Here is a 22,703-nt window from a genome sequence, read left to right on the forward strand (position 1 = left end):
AAGACATTGTGCTTATTTTGCATTGGGCACACATTTGAAAGACAAACACACCTGTCAGCACATTTTCTCTTTATTTGAAATGATAAACCTCTAGTGTGCTTCTTGAAGCAGAGCAAAAATCAAGCACAGGACTGCATAGATAAGATAAATTCAGATATTTTAGACAACCCTTGAAGGACCTAAACATACTGCCTATAGGTCCGAATTTTATTTTTCAAAACATCTTTGGAGCTCAACTCAAAACTTAGCATAAAAACTTAAAATCTAAGGAGGCACAGATACAGTATGATGGATTCCTTGCAGAGCTAAATCTTAATAAACGCTGTCCTCTATTGGTGAAAATGAGGAAGCGAGATTCTCAGAGAAACACATTGTAAGTGATAAAAGCGGCGCTGCTGTTAGGATCACAGTGGTACATTATATCTACATTATCAATCTGAGAATTACCTGCATTCACACAGGACCACCAAAGTGCTCCAACTCTGGGTATTTTTCAGTGCAGATGTTCTTACGTGCCGGGTGGATTTGCAGTGCAACATGTTTCAGGACTGTAAGAAAATTACTGGGTTAGGAAATTCACAGGACTGGAGATATTTCACTCAGAGCCACTATGATATGACGGGATATGATCCTCTCAGACTCTCCATCGTTTCCAAACCAAACTACCAATCAGGCCAAATTACTGTATCTAGGAAGATGAGTTGCAGACATTCAATCAGATAATTTTTCTCAGCCAGTTCTTTATCTAACTTCATTTTGTCTACTTCAGTTAGTAAAGCAGTTAATTTTAAGATTACCTAAAACTTTTCAAATGATGATGAATATTCATCCTTAACCTGTTACTCAATGAAGCAGAAATGACACACACAAAAAGATTTTCTATAGGAAAACACACATGCAGATTTAGATATAAGCAGTACTGTAGTTCTCACTTTTAGACTTTGCAATCAAAACCTAAGAATAAATGTCATATTTTAGAGGCAGGTTTATCAAGGCAGGTCAAAGCATGTTTCCTGTTTGATGTGAGCAGAGAAAATATTGCTTTCTTGACAATAAATACCTGTCAAATGTGTGTGTGGCTGCTTAGTAGCAGATCTCTTTTCTGCCACCAAAAAACATTATTTCCATTTGAAATACTTTAATTAGCTGCAACTGTGACTTGTTTTTTTCTCAGTGTCTGAGCCAAATGAATGGCAGAGTATATAAGGAGTGTATACCAGAATATTAATGCCACCTTTATACAAGTAGTGTTGTTCTACAAAACTGAAGTGATAGAAGAAACTGTAGAGTTTGAAAGGTGTAACAGACATCTTTGAGATAACATTTTGGGAAGTTACATTATGTGAGGTTAAGACGAACTGGAAGTAAAACATGGACTGATTATATGAAGAAACATTAGACATTAGTACTGCAGTGGGTTGCAGAGTGACATGGTTATTAGCATTGCCACCTTGTAGCAAGAAATTTATGGATTTGAATATCTGCCTGGGATCTTTCTGTCTGGGATTATGTTGCGATTAATAGGACTTTCTGCTGTTTCCATTCACTAATCCAATGTTTTCCATAACCCCTGCACTGTTTGCTAATATAAATATAATGCTGACAGTGGAAAAAAAGATGCAAGTGGCTGCATACTTCAGAGTAAAACTGCTGGTAAGAACTAAAGTACGACATATACCTGAATGTTGAGAGAAATTTTGTATTTTCTTTTCCCTTTTTTGCTACTTTTGACATGAAAACAAATGGAATTATCAAGAGCTATGAGTCTGAACTCGGTTAAAAAGGAAAGTATTCAAAATTATGAGGCAGTCGCTTTGGTCATTTCAACATTGTGGTATTTTCTGGGCCAAGTCAGTACAAGGGTCAGATAAAAACAAACACTGATGGTGCCAAACTACAGAAATCTGACCCTGTTGTGTTTTTTGGTGTGTGCAACTACAACCTCTAATGCTGGCCTGCTCTTATGTAACAATGCATCATCCCTAAAGAATGATTGGATGTAATCTTAAATATTTCATACATTTATGTTTTAATAATCTTACTATATTGTGAGGTTGTATTTATTTTATTAAACCAAAATTCACTCGTTTTTTCCCCGCAATTTTACAATTTACTGTCTAACTGATTCACTGGTTCCCTTAAACTGAATTGCAGTGAGTAGAGCTGTAATGATTAGGGATGGAAATTACACAATGACCAAGGAAACTGCACTGCAAAAAGTATAAGTGAATAAAATGAAGTATTACAGTTTCTAGATATGTTATCCTATAGCTAAAGTCAACTTTCTCTTTCCTGGCTCGTTACATTCCTGCTTGTCTTCACAAATAGCAACAAACTTTGTTTAGATGGTTTTGTGTTATGAATATTCTTAATTCAAATATATCAATGACTCTATTACAGAAAGAAGGTAGGTAACATTTTGTCCCTATTTTATGAAGAAAAGAAGTGTACTCGTTCTGCTATAATTTTTATGTTGATGATAAAACAATTATGTAATCTTGTGAAAAGGACCATATAGCATCACTATTAAATTAGGGCTTTTGAAATAAAATAAATCTGAAAATAAAAAGGTTTTAGCTTTGTTTGCTGGTGACATATGCAATAACATAAAATAAAATAAAAACGTGAGAAATTCAGACACTTCTATAATTTTCATACAGTCCTGTAGAGAAAATCCACCACTTAAATGCACCCTCTGGTAGTTTGTAGCTGCTTGAACAAGTCTGCTTTCATTAGTCTCCTCCTACCTTCAAGAAGAGTTTAACTGGGATTAAATGTCAGTGTTAGTCTGTTATATCTGTAATACCTCTTATGCAGCAAAGGCTGAAAAAGTGAGAGACACTTTCTCTTTGTCAGAGCCGATGACGTAAGGATATGCTTTACATTTTACTGCAGAGAATATAAATCTCTCCGGCTCAATTGAAACGGTCACCACAAAAGCCTCCTTTTATAACACTTAACCTGCCACAACCAGTAGCCGACAGGTAAATTCAGTCATGAGCTGTGATGCTAAGCTTAGCAAATGTTGCATTTGAAAGCATGATGGTAATGGATGGTTGCAGCCCAGAGTTCGGAGATCGCCGCAGTTCCATTTGCATCCTGGACATCTCTGGTATCACCACACACTGCTACGAACTGGTGATAACTGTGTACTTAAAGCGTGAGAGTCACTGCGTGATGGTGGAGATGCTGCGGGACCTTTTCATGATGAGACGAACCTCCACGTCAGGAAGGCTATCCTGCTTGGTTTGGCCGCAGCCCTCGTCTGCTGCAGCCATGTGCAAGTCGAAGCGCAGGGACACAGACTTCTTCCTCAGTTTGGGGTTCCCTCTGAAGAAGGAGCCCTCCCACTGCTTTATCACCTTGTCAATCTTCTCTGTCCTGCAAGCAGATTGTGACAAAAAAAATCATGCAGTCATTTACTGCACAGGATGTTCGAACAATAAGGGGGAGACAGGAAGCTATTGTTTGTTTCTGTTTGAAGTCATTAAACACAGTTTGTAGTTCTTTTCCTGAACAAGAATGATGAACAACTATGTGGCAAAGCTAATTGTGGTAGTATTTTGAATCTATCATGTATGATATCTTATTCAGTCACTTTGGAAAGGAAAATGTTCATTGGTCAACTGCGAACTGACTGAGTGGTAAACAACATTTAGCTTTTCTTCTCAGTTTCTTGGCCTTCATGATCATTAATATCCTTTGACAAACCTCTGAGGTTAACCTGCACACAGAAAAACTGACTAATTAGGTGATTTCTGACAGTAAGTGACAACACAGGAGTTTACTTATGGGCGTCAGAGTAAAGGGGCCTGAATAGAAATGTATATTTCACTTTTTAGATTTATACTTGTAACATATTTTTTTATACCGTGTATTATTATTCGACATTTCACAAGTATACCTCACTTGGCAGTGGTAAATTACATAAAATATGGATAAAACACACTGAACTTTATGAGTGTAATAGGACAGCATGTAAAGATGTTCAAAGGGTTTGAATACTTCCCAAAAACATTATATATTTATGAATTATGAATAACTAATTAGAACAATAAATAATACCACCAGGACTTTCCAGGGGTTCACTCAAAATAACCTGGAAAGGTTGACTCAGAAAAGCGAAAATATCTTTTAAAATCAGACAAAAACAAACACTAAAAAAACATTTGTAAGACGAGGCTTTTATAAGTAGCAAAGAACTACGGAGTATGATCCTTTTCAAAGATTAGATCAGATTTCATGAAGAAAGAATGGCTTCTGAGAGTTGGATCAGTAAAGCTGATGTGCTTTAAGCCATGGTCTATCCCTACATCAAGCATTGCCATTCTAAATGACAGTAACTCTAAGCCTTCTGATGACAACATGAGGCCTCCTAATTTGCAGTATTATCAACAGACGCTTAAAACGTGAGAGGTGTTTGTCGTACAGTGAGCAGACGTCTACAGACTGCGCCACAGTTAGCTAAAATTACATGTGAGTCAGCTCCTATGCAGCTTTCCCTTTCAGCATAATGCCAGAGTGTCTGAAGGTTTTAGACTTTTTGTGTCTCCTGGACCTGAAGCATACAAAACTATTCCTCCCATGTCTCATCCAATAATAACACTGCACCACACCCTGAAAGCTTGCACACCAGGCATGCATCTCCACATCAAACACAAACCTACACAGCAGCAAAGTTCTCATGATACACCATGATAAATTACTCATAAGAACCTGAGACGCCGATTCACTGTTTTATTGCGTGCGACTCGTTGGATGTTGTATAGATGGTAAGCCCTTGCCTGCTGGAGCAGATGTTGCTTGGGTGTGAGGGGAATGATGTGCTAATTTGTGAAACACGCATACAATTAAAAACTGGTAGCAAACAGGTGGTTTGTTTCCATGAGATAAGGAGAGTGAGACAGTATCATTTTGAGGGTATTTGTCTGGATGATGTAGACCAGCCTGTTTCACGGAGATACAATTAGTGCTTACTGCTAAAAAAAAAGCCCACATTTCAGTCTGAGGCACAGCTGCTGACAGCAGGTAAATGGGGGCGAGAGAAGATCAATACTTACTCAATGGTGCCATGACCTTCTGCGCTCTCCCGCACCACGTTGCCCTGAAGAATCTCCTGAGTCTTCACAGTGGACAGTGGCAAGTCCTTATCCTGCTCCGGCTCTGCGGAAAGACATCCATGACACACCATAAGTAAGCATTGTGATAAGGTTTTGTGTGTGTTTGTGTGCGTGTGTGTCCTACCTGTGAGTATCACAAGGCTTTGCTGCCTGTACAGCTTGCTCTTCTTCAGTCCACTGTCAGCAGGAAGGAGCGACGGGATGTCAGGCAGAGGTTCAGATTTTGGTTCATCCGGAGTGACAGCAGAGTCACTGAAGCTGTTTTCCAACCCATTTTCTTTTGGCTCCGTCACAGGAGACCTCCAGGGCCGGAGAACCAACGGATGGGCACGAGGACTGATGTACCTGCAGATACGAAGATTCATGGTAGCCAAAACAGAAAAAAGGGCTTTTTTTCCCCCAATGTCAGGTCTGCAAGTTTCATGCTTGGATATGAGACTTTTTGGAAAATCATTTGCATCCATTACAAATGGACTAAACGTTGTGCAGTGTGTAAAATGCTTCAGTGGGAAACTCATGCTTTTACAAGGATTCATGTGTGTTTTCTTTGGTGTGAGCCACTCGGGTGCCACCCTTCTCCAACATGAGCAAACAATCAGATGTCCTCTCCATCACCTCTAGCCGACCCATAGTGTCTACTGGCAGCATGGAATTAAATGTTTTTTCTCAATGACATGACAATTACAAAGCTCAAAGAGGTACAGCTTCTGCCAGAGTCCTCTACACCTTTCATTGTCCAAATTCTTGAGAAGATAATTAAAGCCCTTGCTAAATACTGTATAATAAAACAGGTTGATGCTAGCAGAAATACAGGTCATGCAGTTGTCTGGAGTCTTTGATCTTGTTTGATAAAAACTCACTTTAAGGCAAGTGATAAGTTTCTGAACCAATGTTATGATTACCTTATTCATTGTTTGTGATTACTGCTGTGACTTAGTTTCTAGTCGGTGTCATTAGCTGATCATACAGGAGTGTCTGTGTTTCAACTTGTAACCATTACACATTTCCACTCTCAACTCGGATGGCTTCTGCATGATCCAAGTCACAAAGAGCTGCTTTCTCTAATCCCAACAAGCAAAGAGCTCTGTTTGACTTCTTTTGGTGAAAGTAACAATAAAGAGATAATTTTGTTGACTTTATTAGGAGGAGCCGAAGATTAACTTTCTGGTGTATTCACGTCAACTAAGTGGGTTAAAAGTGCAAAGCAGGAATGTTCATGTCAGAACCACAAAATTCCCATTACGGAATTCCTTCCTGGTGCCTCAAGAGTTCCACCTCCCTTCCTGCATCTCGCACTCACCTGCCCTCTTCTCGCTCCAGAAGCCGCCGATAAGTGGTAATCTCACGCTCTAGCCTCATCTTGGTGTTCAGCAGCTGGCTGTGGCGCTGGCGTTGGGTGGCCAAGCCGCTCCTCACCTGCTCCAGCTCGCTCTCCAGCCCGACGATCACCTGCGAGAGGTCGTGCAGCTGGCTTGTGTACAGCTCCTGGGTGTGCTGCAGCGAACACTCCAGGCCTTTCTCCTGGAGACCGGAAAACAATGAACGTAATTGATTCTGTGGCAGAAAACACTGCACATCAGCCTGAACACACCATCCCCATCTCTTGCCATAGGGATAGTGGTTGCAACTTGCTCAGAAAACCTTTGCTCAACTGTCCATAAGGCCTACAAGGCCTTTAAAGCCTCCACTGAAGTTTTTCTCTTCTACAAACAACACCACACAGAATCTTCTTTGAAAACTTGCAAACGTAATCATCATGTAGATTTGCATCTGGCCTGTATGATGTCTAGTTTGACTGGCATCAAATAACCAGCAAATGTTTTGCATTTCACCAACACTGACCTCAAAACCCCTTTGTTGTGACTCCTGGGGAAAATTTTTTATTAAAGTTGAACACACCACTTTCAACTCACAACTTTGTTAGCTCCAGAGGGACTCAATCATCTTTTGCAAAATTAATTGATAGTTTACTTGTTATGTAGTTCTATTAAATACTTTAACTTAATCTACAGAACAACTGTGGATGTCAACAATTATCCTCAGTTTAACAAATAGCACAATGAACCTGAAGAAAAAAAAACATTAAAATCATCTGACTCACTTAATATCTTTTTCTTTAAATTTCAGTTTTTGAATCACTTGACACCACATTTTGTTTTTGCTTTACAACTTTAACAAAGGATCATTAATTTCTTGGCTCTTTAAATCCTTGTGTGCAAAGAGCTAAATGTGTAACTGTTGTCTGTCTCACGCATTAAATTACTCTAGACTATATTTTAATACTATTTTTTGAACAACCACATTTTTGTATTTTTTATAACCTTGATTCATGCAGAAAAAATCTGTGGGGAAAAAAAATTAATGTAAAAATGTAGGCGTTGGAAAACAATTAGCAGGAAAGAAAAGTTTTCACTGTTAATTGACTGGAAAATGCAAAGACGATTATATTCTTTGACCTGTCAAGAGTGATGTGTTTTTTTTTCTGCCAACAAAAGTGACATCTAAGATTTGTCATGTCTTATCAGTGTACTGGCTGGGTGTGGTGATGAGTGACGAGTTTATCTCACCAAAGCATGCAGGGTTTCAAGCTCCACCTGCAGGGAGCGCCACTGCTTCCTGGCCTCAGCGAGCTCAGCCCGAGCCTCCTTCAGCGCAGCTCCTCCAAGGCTCACCTGCGCCCATGCCGCCTCCTCCTATGTGATGGACGGAGGGTCATATGGAACAGTTGGCAAGAAGAACGCAACGTACACACAGTCTCAGCGCTGAGGTGGTTTTATGTAACAACCAGGGTCCAAACTGTATGAAATTCTTGGGCTTAGTGTGACAATGCTTACACTAACGAGGAAAAGCCTGTTTTTCGTTTGAAGCCACACCTTGTTGGTAAGTGTTTTCTTTTTACTCCTGCTGGCATTCAGCCAAGAGTTGAAGAGGAGACCGGTGGCAACATTGGCAGTGTGGATTTCAGGTTTGGGCAAACAGATAACAGAGCAGACACCCAGGCCTGCGTGTGTACACAGCTGCACCTCACTGACACGCCGTACAGCTGTGAGGCATTCCTCACCTACGACCTTTAAACGCAGCCAAACATTCAAGCTGCTTGTTGTTATTCATATATTTTTACAGCAACAAAAACCCCAGAAATATAAAAGAATCTGAAGTTATGTAAGGCATTCAGTGTTTTCTTTCTTCCTCCACCTACGCTTACTACCTGTCTCGACATACAAAACGTTTTTTGAGTCACAGGACAAGCAGGTTTCAGCCAAGTTTTCCCATCATCAGCAAGTAATTACTGATAACACCAGATCCCTCTTCAGATCAGGCCAGGGAAGGGTTTTCTTTTCCGGTTGGCTCAACATGCAAACGATATAAATGCTTTATTTCAGCAACTCAACAATTTCAGCAGTGACATTTTTATGATGACCTATAAATGAAATAAAATCATGAAAGCGAAACCCAATAAATTCCTATCATTGTTACAGATGAACTAATTTGCCTTACTAAAAGTATCAGCCAAAATAATTTTGAAGCGCTTATTCCTATACTTTCAGCTCATTGCAGTACCATGCAAGCATGTTCACAGTCCACAAACTTCTCATATCTCATTTTATTGGTACGTTAAATGATTAGTCAGCACAAAAATCTGAAAAATGTGGTGTACAATTGTTCTGATCCCCTTCTACTTTGATTCTCCCAAATAAAACAAAACATGTTATCCAAATAGCCTCTCAACTTCTTTAAAAAGTTACCTATTTAATAAATACTGTCACGATGTTTGTAATTTAATCTCATTATAAATGCAGCTGTTCTGTGACGGCCTCAGAAGTTTGTTAGAGACCATCAGTGACCGATCAGCATCATGAAGATTGGGGAAAAACGTTGGGTAGAGGTTCAAACCAGAGCTAGAGTATAAAACAATATTCTGAGCTTTGAACATCTCAAAGAGCACTGTACACGCCGTCTGGTGAAAATACAAAGGGAATGGAAGAACTCCACCGCTACCAAGGTCACCTAAGGAACTACAAAGATCCTTGGCTCAGGTCAGAGAATCTGATGATAAAACAACTAATGCAATTATCACAAATTTAGCCCTTATGGCAGAAGAGCGTCATTGGTGAAGAATGCCACAAAAAGCTCCTTCTGCAGTTTGCCAGAATAATTGGATAATGTGAAGGCCTACCATCTAATTGCAGCTAAAGCTAATGTTTTAATTATACACAAATGCATGCCACACTTGAAATTGCTTAAAGTACATAACCACTTCTTCTGGTTTGCTACATGAATTCCCAGCCAGATTTACTGAATTTGTGGTTGTATTCAAGGCGGATTCATACTTTGGAAATCCAAAGTATTTCACTCTCATTCATAATAGATAATATCTCTATATCACATCCAATTGTGAGTTTGTGTTTTGGTGTGAATAATAACAACGGAGAAAACCATTGTACAGTTTGAAAAGATGACATTCACCCATGAACCAGGCTGTCTTGTCTGTGAATTTGTTTTGAAACGCTTCTCAGTTGTCAGCATTTCACTGAGCACAAATCAGCACTTCTGTCTGGCTCAAGGCCAATTAGGTGTGGAGAAGTTAAATGTGAAAGTCTGACCAAGTTAGGGGTTGCTATGAGGGCACACACAACAAAGGATAGAGAACTTCACTTTAATGCATTTTCTAGAATTTAATCAGAAGTATATTTAAAAATATTGGACTTTATTACATTCAGTGTTCCTTCAATGCGACCGGAGCTCGGCAAAAAAGGCTTTCTTTTTCTGGTCCCTCCACCTGGAACAGGCTTCAGCAGAACCAGAAACTATCCAAACTGGTCACTCTTGGGCAGTTCAAACTTTTAAGAAAGGGATTCAAAAATTTGTCTGTAGGCACTTGCATTTGTTATCAGTGGAAATCCTTCTGTTGATAATGTATGGTACTGATTTTCAGACATGTCAAGGTTTTTCTGTATAAATACAACATACGTTTTGTGGAGCTAAATAACACAGTCTTTCTTATTGTTGTATTTGTATTTTTTCTGTAGTACTTATTAGTTTCTGGTTGATGCTTCGTTCTTGTTTTGCTATTTATCCTGTTTAATTCTATTTGTCTATAATTGCATTATCATCTGCCTCATTAGTACCAGGGGTTGTTAAACCTGCTGATATTAGGACAGATTATGGATGGCTTTCACTATTGTTTGAATGTGTTTCGTCTTCCACTTGCCACTTCTCCTCAGCATAAATTCTTCTTTGGCTTTCGTCACTGCTGGTTCATCTGCTCAGTCCTGCTCCAAGTACTTCTGCACTACATCACGTTCCCTTCATGTAGTTTTCTGTCTTACATGTCCTCTGCTGCAGTTAACCACCGCTGCCCTGACTGTCTACATTTTAACTTCATTTCCAGCCAGCATTTCTTATGTATCAACTTTAAGTGATTTTTTTGGGCCAATCAAAATGTTGTTAAACTACCTTCTGATTGAATTATTAGACTAATGCTGTCACAGACACTTTACTGAAGTGTGATTTTATCCTTACGACTGAAATGAGAACCAATTATATGGATAAAAGTGAGACACAGAAAAATATTGCTAATATAAAGTAGTAGCATAAATTATAGTATAAAGTAATTTACAATCCTGGTGACACATTGTTTTGCTGCTAAATTTTTACTTTGCTTAAAAATGTTTTGTGTTGTACTCTTGTCACATTTAGTCATTTACCAATGAGGAGAATTGACTGGGTTCATTAAAAAAAATCACTGGATAAATCACCATATAAATGTTTATATGTTTACATTTTATGAATTAATATTCTAGCTACAGCCATAGATGTAGCTTTGGTTGTTCTTTTCTTGGCTCCTTATCTTCAACTTTTTTTGTCTTACAATCTTTTAAAAATATTTTTTATATGAGCTTCAATTCTAAACAAAACTAAAATGAAAAGTTTTAAAAGCTGTGATTTTGCTCACATTGTTTCTTCCCCAAGATGGCTCAGATTAGCAGAAAACGACACAAAACATCCCAGAGAACTGAATATATACATCTAAAACATTTGGATTATTCTATTAAAAAGACATTACATAACCTCTGCTTACAGGATTGGTTAAATAATCATTTTTTTTAGTAATACTGAAAAAAAAATACTTGCTTGACTAAGGGTTTGCAAAATATTAGGACAGATTAGGAATGGCTTTTGCTGTAGTTTGAGACATATACATTTAATGAGGATCAGGAGTTATTTACCTCATAAGCTAACCGCTAATGGACTATACTTCTTAAAGCAGCATTTAATAAGAAGAATGAGGAGACAAACCATTAAATTTGTTCACAGATCCACAAGAAGTAAAGAATAAACACTGATGATACAGAGAGAAAGACAGCAGCTTTTAAACTCCAAGCCTTTCATCACAGAAATCCCACTATCTTCTTGTTCTTAAGGGTGTGTCATGCTGGATTACAGCCAGAAAACCATGAAGAGAGAGTAAAAAAAATGGGTGAGGATGTGGAAGTGGATGCCTACCTCAGTAACAACTCCTCTGTGTGTTCTGGAAGCTGCTGCCGCTCCTGATCCAGACTGGCCAGGCCCCACCAAGCCGGCAGCTGGATCTGAGACTGTTCCCAGGACACGGTGTCTCTCAGCCAGGCCAGCAGGTCTGCTCTGGTCGCACTGCGCTCTGATTTGGTCGAAGAGCTGGGTGAGCTCCATTGCTGTGCCATCCTCCTCCTCCCTTCCTGCTGCTGCTGCTAACAGAGCATTGCAGGAGCCGGCCTGCTGCAGCTGCAGAGCCTGGGCTGCCTGGACACAGCCAACCACAGGGAACAGAAAAGGGAGGGTGGGAGGAGGAAAGGGGATGATGTAAACAGAGTGAAGGGTGGCAAGGAGAACCCCCCCCCCCCCACAAATATTAAAAATAACATGGGAATGACAAGGGGAATATAGGAAAAACAGCAAACAAAAATGTGAAAAAGAGATTGGGCTTATGGGTTGAGTAGGAAGCAGATAGGGCATGCAATGCAGAGGTAAGAACTAATAGAGAAACTAAAGGAGCGAAAGAGGCAGATCAGAAGATGCCGTGAACTGTTAAACTCAAAAGAAACACACGCACCCAATAATCATGTTGAGGCTGGAACAGCTCACTCATAACTCTTCTGTCACGGTTGTAGGTTATAATTACGTGAGGTATCTCAAATGAAAATGCCTTTAATTATTTTAATGCTGCCTAATAAGGGTCATGTAGGTACCACTAATATTTTCTAACAGGAATTCTAATTTTATAATAATATTTATTATGTATGTTTTCTACTAGATTGTAATGTACGTTTAAAACTTGCAGTTTCTGCAATAAATAAGTAGAGAATGGTGAAGTGGTTAACACTTCCTCTAGCTGTTCAAGTTCAAACCAACATAACTACAGAAACCTTAGCCTCATCTCGAGGGTGGAAAGGAAAACTTGGAGGCAAATCAAGCTAATATACATTAACGGAAGAGAAAATGAGCCGTCTTTCTCACAGCTGAGCTGTACCTACGATGTTAATGTGAGATCTCGCCATTCTTTGTAAGTAAGGAAACAACAATGTATAAAATATTTATATTATCCAATGCATAGCAGAGGGGAAACACAGACCATAAACTCCTGGTCCATCTGCTGCAGTAAGTGGTAGCACTCGGCTTGCAGTGCCTTGCTGCTTTCGTCTGCTTCTCGCTTTGCCTCCCGGAGAAGGGACACTTGCTGCTCAAGGCGTCTAGTGGTCCTCTCCTCCATCTCACACCTACAACCAGTCAGTGTTTGCACATTTAAGTTCATGCATAACATTTCTAAAAATAAATTACCCTGAAGTAAATAAATTCAAAAAATTTATGTTAAAGTTTTCCACTGATTGCAACACATCTGAACTGAGAATATTTTTCATTCATGAAAATGGCAAGATATTAAACACTGATCCTTCAAATGAAACAAAAATGGAAAAGTCTTAAAGGTGTCATTATCAGAATGCAGAGTCTCTCTGAGTCATTCAGCTGGTCAGGAGACACATCAGCTGGAGCTATAAAAAGAACAAAGCTGCTTCTGTCCTTCATGGGTTAAAAACTGACAGCAGAGGGAGTTGGCAGGGAGCTTGGTGTCGCCCCGCATCAATACATAAGCGAAAATGCTGAAGCGGCACAAAAGCCTTGGCTGGATTTGCATGCTGGCCTGCTCACAGAAGTGGGAATTGATCTCAGTAAGGTTACAACAGGCTGGAAATCAGGATGTAAACAAAGAGTAATTCATACATTCCCAGTGAGACCATTGCATGTGCTGGTAATAATTACCCCACAAAGACTCCTCATATTTATAAATATAATGTATTTTAAAGAAAACAGTCCTTAGCTAACATCTTTGATATTGATTAGTTTAAGAGGTTAAATAGATCTGATCTATTGCATATCAACTCAAAATCATCTATTTAGATTTAGTATTGACTGGGAAAAGTGGAGCATTAGAACACTCAGGAAAACAAAAGTAAAATGGAGCTGACCTGGTTTGGATAGCAGCAGCTCTGGACCTCATGTCATCAGACTGTAATGCCAACTGGGCGTTCTCCATGAGGAGATTACAAATCTGAAAGAAACAAATTAACATATCTACAATCAGGACATGATATATGTGAAAACATTTAATACCTAAGAATAAAATAGAAATTTAAGAACATGTTGATTTGCATATTACTTTCCGTCTCAAATTAGTCAGTGTGGCAATGATACATAACTAATCTTAGTCAACATCCATCAATCCAGCTGTCCCTCCAGTCATCCATGCATCCATTCCATATGTTTGTAATGTTCTACAAAAGTTTGCAAACTGGAATGTAAAATTTGCAAACGTTGAGTTCCTCCTTCAGCAATCTTTCTTGCATGGACTTTGTTTGACACAGCCCAAAGCATTTTAACAAGAAATAAAAAACAACTCGCATAAACATACTTGTGTGCAGCATGATGTCAGCAGCAGATGAAAGTATTTTAAAAGTATTTGTTGGAGTGTAGAGTCATGAAACATTACTCCCCAAACTGTTGAACTGCTTTGCATATTAAGAGGCACAATTACTTTCCCTCCAGGTGAGAGAGACTGCTGTGCGTCTGTGTGAAGATGACAGCGGGAACTTAGATACGATGCTTCAAAGCACATAGGCCAGAAAAAATATCAAAAACAATTTTCTTGAAGTGATGTTTGTATTTATTTCATTCAATGTTTATTATTCTTCACCATTTGAAAAAAAATCTTCTCAGCACTCATGTTTGAGTGTAAATGGATCACTCTGCTACTCTGCTATACTAATAGGTTTTACAAAACTGTAATATTTGCTACAAACATACTGTCCACTTTCAGTTGATTGATAGCATTCAATAAGTTAAAAAAGCACTTTAACACAAAACAAAAATTCTTTTGTGACAGAGGAAAAATACAAGAGGAAAGAATACAAGAGCTTTGTATTGTTTGGCACACACATCAAATATAATTCACACCCTCATTTTTCTTTCGTTTCTCACATATACAACTCTTAGAGAGAAACACACCCAAACTCAAGGAGAGCCAATGATAACATGGAATATTCCCAGGCTTTACTATAAACATGATGCTCCAATTATTATAAGGGTATCACTATACCCTCTCAGAGGTGAGTGAGCACTTGTCTCAGAGGTCGACTACGAGACAACCAGCGCAACCATTCGAGTGTGCGCTGAAAACATGAAGGATAACCAAAATATTAAATCCATGCTGACATAAAAGCTCGAGTTGGATAAACCGACAAAGAAACAGAGTACTTGAGATGGCTGGTGTCATGGAAACATGTGCTATATTTTATACTATGGACAATTTAAGCAGAAACAATGAAGATATCATCTGTCAAGTCTTTAACACTAACTAAGAAGTATAAAACAGCAAGTAAAAAGGAAGAAGAAACCATAAATCTCAGTCATGTGACATTGCAGCACCAATCATACAAGTTAGTTAATGTTCCACAGACTAAGAATCCTCAAAGTGAGAAACATTCCCACAGTATTTATGTTGAGTGTCTGTGACATTAGCCAGGTTTTCTGGCTCCAGTCCAGCCAAATGTCACAGACAAGTATTTATAATTCTCTGCAGCAAGTTGATTTAACGGAGTTGTATGTCTGACCTAGAGACTGGAGTATTGAGCATGCCAAGTTGTATATACTTACACTTTTTAAACACAGCAAACAAAGATGCAACAGGAAGAAAAAGCCAAGAAATGGGTAAAATACTTTTAGTACTAAGTATTTAGAAAACAACCCTATTCATTATTAGTGAATTTGTCATAATGGATGGCATATGAAATGTTTTTTCTTTACCAAGCTACTGCACAAGATGCGTCTCATAATAGGGAAAAAACAAAGAGCCGTCTTAAGACTTTTACAAAACATATGGATGGTCAGCTACAAATATATTCCTACACCTCTGGATGTTCCAGTGAATAATTTTAGATTTACAGTCCCAGAGAGCAATTTCTCACAGAAGAATCAAAAGAGAAATTAGAAAAACTGTCCAATAGCAGTCCTGGAATGAGCATACCCACTATACTAGTCTCCACTGCAGAAGAAAAAGTAGCAAAATCATTGTCATTAAGTTATTTAATCCAGAATTTTAACATCTCTGCACGTGAAGCAGTCATTAAATTGAAACAAGATAAAAAACCACAGTCACTGGTGCTTAATCTTTCATGCACACTGAATTTAAAATGATGCAATTGGGAGAAATTCTAACATTGAAGAGTCTGAAAAGCAACATCTAATGGAACATCTATAGTTTTTTTTATTATTTATAAGTCAATGATTTCTAATAGTCACCTGTGAACGGAGGTCCCTGACGGTCTGCTCCTGCTTGGACCAGTTTTGGCTACGTGAGGCATTCCTGAAGCTCCGCTCGGCTATCTGAGCCTCCAGCTGGTGGTTGGCCTCTTGCAGCTTGTTAACCTGCTCCATGAAACTCTTCAGTCGGGTATTCAGGTCCCACATAGTGTGGCTGGAGTCCTGCAGCAAATCCATGGAGTCCTGGGAGAGCATTCATCCAAATGTTTACTATCCCACAAGCAGCAGAAATTTCCCAGAGTAAAATGTAGCGCCTGTGATGGCAAAAACACTGAGCCTGCACGCAGCTGGGAGAGTCACATTCACAGTAATATAAGGGTTTATAACTTTCACAGCAAACACTCTGCCTCCCACCTGAAACCACCATGACAAAAGTGTTTACAAGGTAAATGTTTACCCACTGATACTCACCTGAAGTGACGTGGCACTCTACGAGAGAGTTGAAGCCGTGTTATGCCTTCCTGGTCATACCAAGCCAATACAACACATCAGCCGTACTCCTTTGCAGAGAGCTGGTTGATTTCCCACTGTGTCCCAGATCATCAGCAGCCAAACTCTGACACAGAGAAGAGTGGCAGCTGTTTAATATCACAGCATATGTGTTAATTTGTAGAGTTCAGGATCAGCCAGGACAGGGACGTTCCTCCCTGCCCCATCTCCCCCGCCGGGCAGAATGTGGGACGAAGGAGAGTCATGGGGCAAGTCCTGGATGCAGTGCTTACCTCACCAACACTCTGGGGGCTTTTGTGCTCCCTGATCCAGGATTACTGAGCTGCTTTCAAACAGGCAGCAGCACAAGCTGCAAAGAGAATGTTCAGGGAAACACAGTGACAGGACCGGTGTGGATTTTAGTTGTTCCATAATAACAGGTTAAACACACCATAACTAACACAAGTCTGTTCCCCAGAACCTCTGATTGACTCACCTCTTGCTTAAGATCTTTAAAGGCTAGCTTGGTAAAATTAGAGCGTTTCTACCAGACTGTCTGGGCCAGAGATTGCTTCTTTAAATAGTATGATGTGATTCAAATGTTGCTAAAAGAAAGGCATTTCCATTTACAGCAGCCACGCTGTGTTTGTTCTTTAAAATTTACATATATTTCCATATCTTTGTCAAACAGCCAGCAGGCTAAGGTGCCCTGCTAAGTATCATCACAGCCTCAGAATAATAAAACCAGAAGATGTTCTGAGTCAGATGTTTGGTCTAACCAGAGGTCTGTTCCACCAAAGCTCTCAGTATGTAAACAAAAGTGGTCAAAGGGCAATATGTAAGAAAGACAGTGAATTTAAATGAATTAATTGCTTTTGTATGTTGGGTACAGCATCATGTAACAAACTAAAACTAGATATAAATGTCGGCTTGATTGATTTCTATATAAGAAAAATATATTTGTATTTTAATGTTTCTTATACAACGTTCTTCACTACAAAATAATTAAATTCATGGCATCATGCTGCTAAAATAATATTAGTTTCTTACATAAATGTTTAGTTTATCTTTGTTATTTTGCTGATCTAACAAGTTGATCTAAGACAAATGTAAGGCTTTAAAATTAGTCACTTGTCAGTATAAAAAATATAACTGCTAAAAGTTACATGAATCATTCTTACAGCTTTGTGAATAATCACAGCATTTCTAGGGTGGAGTAGCCTGAACTACAACATTGCATCATTAGATTAACAGTCTTTATTGAAATTAAGTTATGAACATGCTTTAAAGCATCACGTTTAACAACACTGAATCTTTACTAAAAAACATAAACACCTGAAGTTGTAAAAACACACAGGTCACTTAAAACCACTGACAATAATTTCACTAATCAGTTAGATGCAAGAGGAGGTTTAAAATTCACCAACCTTTTATCAACCTGTTGATTAAAAAAATTCAACACACCTGGTTTTCTCTTGTTTTTTCACAGAAATTAATTTTGAAATCTCATTTTAAGACATTCATGTGACATTTATCCATCCCTTTCAGCTAACAATAAATATTTTGCTGTTAATCATATGTTTATGGCAATTTCTGATCATTCTCTCTGATCAGAAACATCAGAGAGAATGTTACTTGACATAAGTCAAGTAAAGTCAAGTAATTTGACTTTACTTGACTTATGTAAAGTCAACATAAGTGACTTTACAAAGTCACTTATGTTGTCTTTGGGTATCTTTACTTATATCCAAAGGTATTAATCAGCACTTATACCTATGGGATAAGTTTCCAATTATTCCAAAGGTAAGTAGAGATTTGTATCTATTCCTACTTATTTTTCTAAGAAAGAATGGAATGAAAGACAGATCAGAACTGAACTGAAATTCAGAATTGAACTGAATGGCATAAATAAATAAAAAAATCTGAATATCTTGGACTGAAATAAATTTGAAATAGACTGAACTGGTCTGATTTTAAGAGGTTGGTGCTTAAAAGGGCACAAAAATTTTTTATGTGAAACATAACGCCTGTTTTGACTTCAAAGAGTCTGTGAACTCTCAGCTACTGTATCTATATATATTTGACTTCTCCACTATGTACATAAGGGGCAGGATGTTTGAGTGATGGATGCAGAGAGCTACAACCACTTTACAAATATTGTCTCTGTCTAGACGTTAATTCATTATGCAAAGTTTCTCAAGAGAGTTTAAAACCAGTTAGCTAAGGTTATGCTTGACATAAGAGAAAGAGTTAGCTCAGTTGTCTGCAATACCAGGCAGACAACATACTGGACAGTAATTGTGAAGATGTCAATAAGTCTTTAAAAACAGCATGTGAACCAAAACAGTCAGGAATTAGGATTGTCTGCTTACTGTCAACACATTCCCACGCCCTCTCAGCAAGGTGTCTTCTCCTTGTTGGCAAAGAAGACAAGAACATTTGCCGCCGAGTAAAAATCCTCAACGAATCAAAGGCAGCACCCAGTCAAGCGTCTGGGACTGACGATTTCTGTGCCCATAAAGAGGAACAATGTCACAGATCCTGTTTCTGAAGAAAACGTTGCTTTCTTCTGTGGTCCAAGAAATGCCTTCTAATGCATAGCTTTCATGTTTGTTAGCAAGTGACGTCCCCAGCTGGTGCTAACATTCAAATTTCAGGAGGCGAGGCGGAGCTGTGGACACTGTGTACAAGAGAGAGAGAGAAAAGAACCAAGCCAACCACACGCTACGGGTTTAACATCAAGCACTTTTATGAATCCGACCTCTAGGTAACTCTGCATTCCTCTGTTCCTGTGAAGGGTGGACTCTTAGGATCTCACTGAGTCCTGTTCCACTTTCTAAACAAAGAGTCCTTTATTTAAGGAATTTAAAGGACAGACATCAAATCTTCTTGAAAAAAGCCTCAAGCAATCACAAAAAAACTTCATAACATGTTTTTGACCATACAATATATTATAATGCACACCACTTTCGATCAGGATTGCAGCTTATGTAGCCTAAATCCAAAAATATTGAGCAGATTAAATTTCTAGGAACTCTTACCCAGTCTTTGTTGTAAGAGAGATTGTCAGCTTAAGTTAAATAAGCCTCCTTCACATTGTCAGGTTTATACAAAGCTAGTATTTATCTAACCATTCATCCTGGACTTACTGACTCTAGCTTAACTATGTTGTACCATTTAAAACAACATACATATGTATATTTTTAATTAGTTTTTAATAGTTTTTAATACAATGAACATAACAAGTCATGTTTTGACCCAAGACTATGAAATTTGGCAGACACGTAACTTCTCAAAACTTACAAAATAGCCCCTCAAGCCTTTTGTCCAAACCCAACAGGAAGCTGGCCATTTTGGATCAAAGCTGCCATTTTTTTCTGTTTTACACACATTGCATCTGAGTGAACTTCTCCTATCCCATCCATCCATCCATCCATCCATCCATCCATCCATCCATCCATCCATCCATCCATCCATCCATCCATCCATCCATCCATCCATCCATCCATCCATCCATCCATCCATCCATCCATCCATCCATCCATCCATCCATCCATCCATCCATCCTTCCATCCATCCAGGCCCAGACTTCCCTCTCCCCAGCCACTTCTTCCAGCTCTTCCAGGGGAATCCCAAGGCGTTTCCAGGCCAGCCAAGAAGCATAGTCCCTTCAGGATATCCTGGTTCTTCCCCTGGGCTTTTGAATTACAGACCTCAAAATCACTCAACACAATCTTAAGGTACTGAAGATAAAAAGTTATCAAAAGCTTTTTGCTGCATCAGATCATGTACAAGTGACCAAGCCTCTAATAACCTCCACACAAAAGGCCAGAGCTGGATCAAGCTTTTTGTGTGTCATTACAGACCAGCTCTTAACACATTTACATGGTCATTTGGTGACATCACTTTAGCCCCACCTACTTATAATACGAAGTAACATGTCCTGTTGATGGATGTCCTCCTTGTACATACTCAGACTTACAACTTTCAAGCCGTGTCTGATGACACAGGTGATATTGAATCATACACTGAACAGTGACTGTTGAATGGAGCATGTGAGTGCGGCAAAGTGGTAAATTCCAGTATCATATCTTTTGTATATGGTTGGTTCTAAATCACACATGCATGATCCAATTTACATCAAAATCGGATCATGCATCTGAAACTGGATATGAAAGATCATTGCCAACCTTTAAATGAACCATTTGGATTACGTTGAAATTTGACTTTACTTGACATCTTTTACAGTTGTATCTCATTGATACATCATCGGATCTGCTAGTAAGTATAAGTTAAAGGTCAAATCTCAGATGCTTTTTACATGACAAACCATGAATCTAATTGTAAGTGTGTTTGTTAATCACAAATATCTAAATTAAAGTTATCTGCTGATCAGCTCTGATATATCTAAAGTTGCACAGACTGAAATTGCGTTTTATGATCTTTTGACACGACAAATGCTCTCATGAGCGCCATCGTGCCACTGTTGGGAGAGGAAGCTCTGTTTGCAACATCTTCCATAGAGTGAGGCAGGTTACAACAATTTCTGCACTGTCGGGAGTTTAACCCCCATCTTTGCTGTTCATTCTTGCTGTAATGTAATGCAATGAGCCACAAAACAAACAAGCTTAAAGATACAATCTTGTATGGTATTTTTTTTGCATAACAAATATACAGTAAACATGCAGGTGGAAAATCAAGTGTCACTTTTCAAAGCAGCTTCACAGAAAGTGTGCAGTTTATAAAAAGTGCTCTCAAGAGAAAAAAATCTTATTGTGCACTGAGTAGTTGTACAGCGACACTAAGAAACATTTTCAAAAATTCTTACAAAAGACTCAAAGATGTTGTTTACTGCAGCCACACGTATTCCAAGCAAATACCGTTAGAAAGAATTTGACAAAGCTTAAACAAAAAACATGGTGAAAATCACAAGAAAGAGATGCAAATAAAAAGAATTAAAAGAACACCTGCCATATATTGTGACGGCTGTCACCTCACTCTGTTACCTTAGAGATGTGAACATGGAAATTATTTTTTTGGAAGAGATTTACATTACCATTCAACAGCTTTATAGCAAGCAAACAAAAGCTAGACATGCATATTTACACAAAAACAATTAAATGTTTTTCAACCAAATGACTGAAAGATCCTTTTTCTTTTTTTAGAAAACAGTTTCTTGTAGTTGCGGAAAAGATGTCACAAACGTTAAGCCTGAAGAGACTTAACAAATGTTAAGTCTCTTTAGTGTGTGAATATTTTGTTTGTGTAGATAGCCCTCATTCAATGTAAGGACGTTGTTTTTCAACTTCTCTGGAACCTGGATCAGGTAGACTATGGCAGCAGAAGAGCTGGTGCCTCCACTTAGTTAAAAACAGAAAACTGAAGTTACAATTTAGACAAGTGGACTTGTGTTCTCCTTTGACAGGCCTTATCCTTCAGATGTCCTTCTATCAACTGTTCAAACCGATGGTGATATAACAGTTGGAGGCTATTTTCTTGGCACACTTTTGGTCTTTTGCTAGTTGAGCATTGTATAAGTACAACCACTGGATAATGTATGCATCTTCTGATAGCTACTTCTGAAAAGATAATGCACCGTGCCACTAAATTTAAATAGCCTGGTTTCTTGAGCATTGCAAGAAATTTGCTATATTTCAGTAGTCTTAATAGTCCCCAGATATCACCCCAATAGCTTTTGTTTTTTTCTTTTGTGTTGTGGTGAAACAGAAGATTTGTATTATTTACGTGCTGACAGTAAATCTCCAGCTAAAATATGATGTTATCATGTCAGTATAGACCAAGATCTCTGAGAAAAGTTTCTGAAAACCTTATTGATTCAATGCCATAAATGCTGAAGGCTAAAAGGGGGTCCAGCTTTTTACCAGTAAACTGTACTCTATTTGAAAAAGAAGCCTGTCAGTGCGACTCAGCATCTGTATTAAAACTGAAAGCTTTCTAAAAAGTAATCATTTTAGATTATTCTTAAGTTATATTTTAACATTCTCCGTTCTTGAAGCAAGAAGCTGATAAGCGACTTAAGAGATAACCATTTGTCAAATCCAAGCTGTCTTTGTACTTCACTCAAACGCAATCAGTGATTTTCTTTCGATACTGATTTGCATGATTCATGAGAGAGGAGTGTTCTTTTCAGCTGCAGTTGTCTTCTTAATGATTTTGGATCTTTGCTTAATTTTAAGGAGACCTTTGTCGTAAATCAAAGGGTACAAATGTTCTGAACATAACCTATAATATATTTGCATGTTTCGACATGTTGTTTGACACATTGTGAAAGCAAAAACT

At 38.5% G+C, this 22,703-nt stretch overlaps 1 protein-coding gene across 2 annotated transcripts; it reads right to left on the minus strand.

The window, feature by feature from the left end:
* Positions 1-52: 52 nt before the first annotated feature.
* Positions 53-19,201, minus strand: krt222 (keratin 222). 2 transcript variants are annotated; one of them, XM_055041050.1, is made up of 11 exons: positions 18,776-19,201; positions 16,386-16,530; positions 15,954-16,157; positions 13,625-13,707; positions 12,733-12,877; positions 11,628-11,903; positions 7,688-7,813; positions 6,421-6,641; positions 5,245-5,465; positions 5,061-5,163; positions 53-3,381 (listed from the first exon to the last, which is right to left on the minus strand). In XM_055041050.1, exons 3-11 carry the CDS (start codon positions 16,149-16,151, stop codon positions 3,168-3,170), a joined length of 1,587 nt encoding a protein of 528 aa, XP_054897025.1. In that variant the 5' UTR covers positions 16,152-16,157; positions 16,386-16,530; positions 18,776-19,201; the 3' UTR covers positions 53-3,167. The 2 variants fall into 2 exon arrangements, with proteins under 2 accessions (XP_054897025.1, XP_054897026.1); XM_055041051.1 differs by lacking the exon at positions 18,776-19,201 and adding an exon at positions 16,697-16,799.
* Positions 19,202-22,703: the final 3,502 nt, after the last annotated feature.

Source organism: Poeciliopsis prolifica, unplaced genomic scaffold (genome assembly GCF_027474105.1).
Source record: "Poeciliopsis prolifica strain line A6 unplaced genomic scaffold, Auburn_PproV2 SCAFFOLD016, whole genome shotgun sequence".
NCBI classification, from domain to species: Eukaryota; Metazoa; Chordata; class Actinopteri; order Cyprinodontiformes; family Poeciliidae; genus Poeciliopsis; species Poeciliopsis prolifica.

What these genes read in the sequence shown, in the direction of transcription:
- krt222 (XM_055041050.1), bottom strand. Translation starts at nt 16,151, where the DNA reads ATGGATTTGCTGCAGGACTCCAGCCACACTATGTGGGACCTGAATACC. An exon ending in GCTGCTGCTATCCAAACCAG is followed by an intron (nt 12,878 to 13,624) that starts GTCAGCTCCATT and finishes GACTGGTTGTAG; the next exon opens with GTGTGAGATGGAGGAGAGGA. An exon ending in CTGGAGCGAGAAGAGGGCAG is followed by an intron (nt 5,466 to 6,420) that starts GTGAGTGCGAGA and finishes TCGTATCTGCAG; the next exon opens with GTACATCAGTCCTCGTGCCC.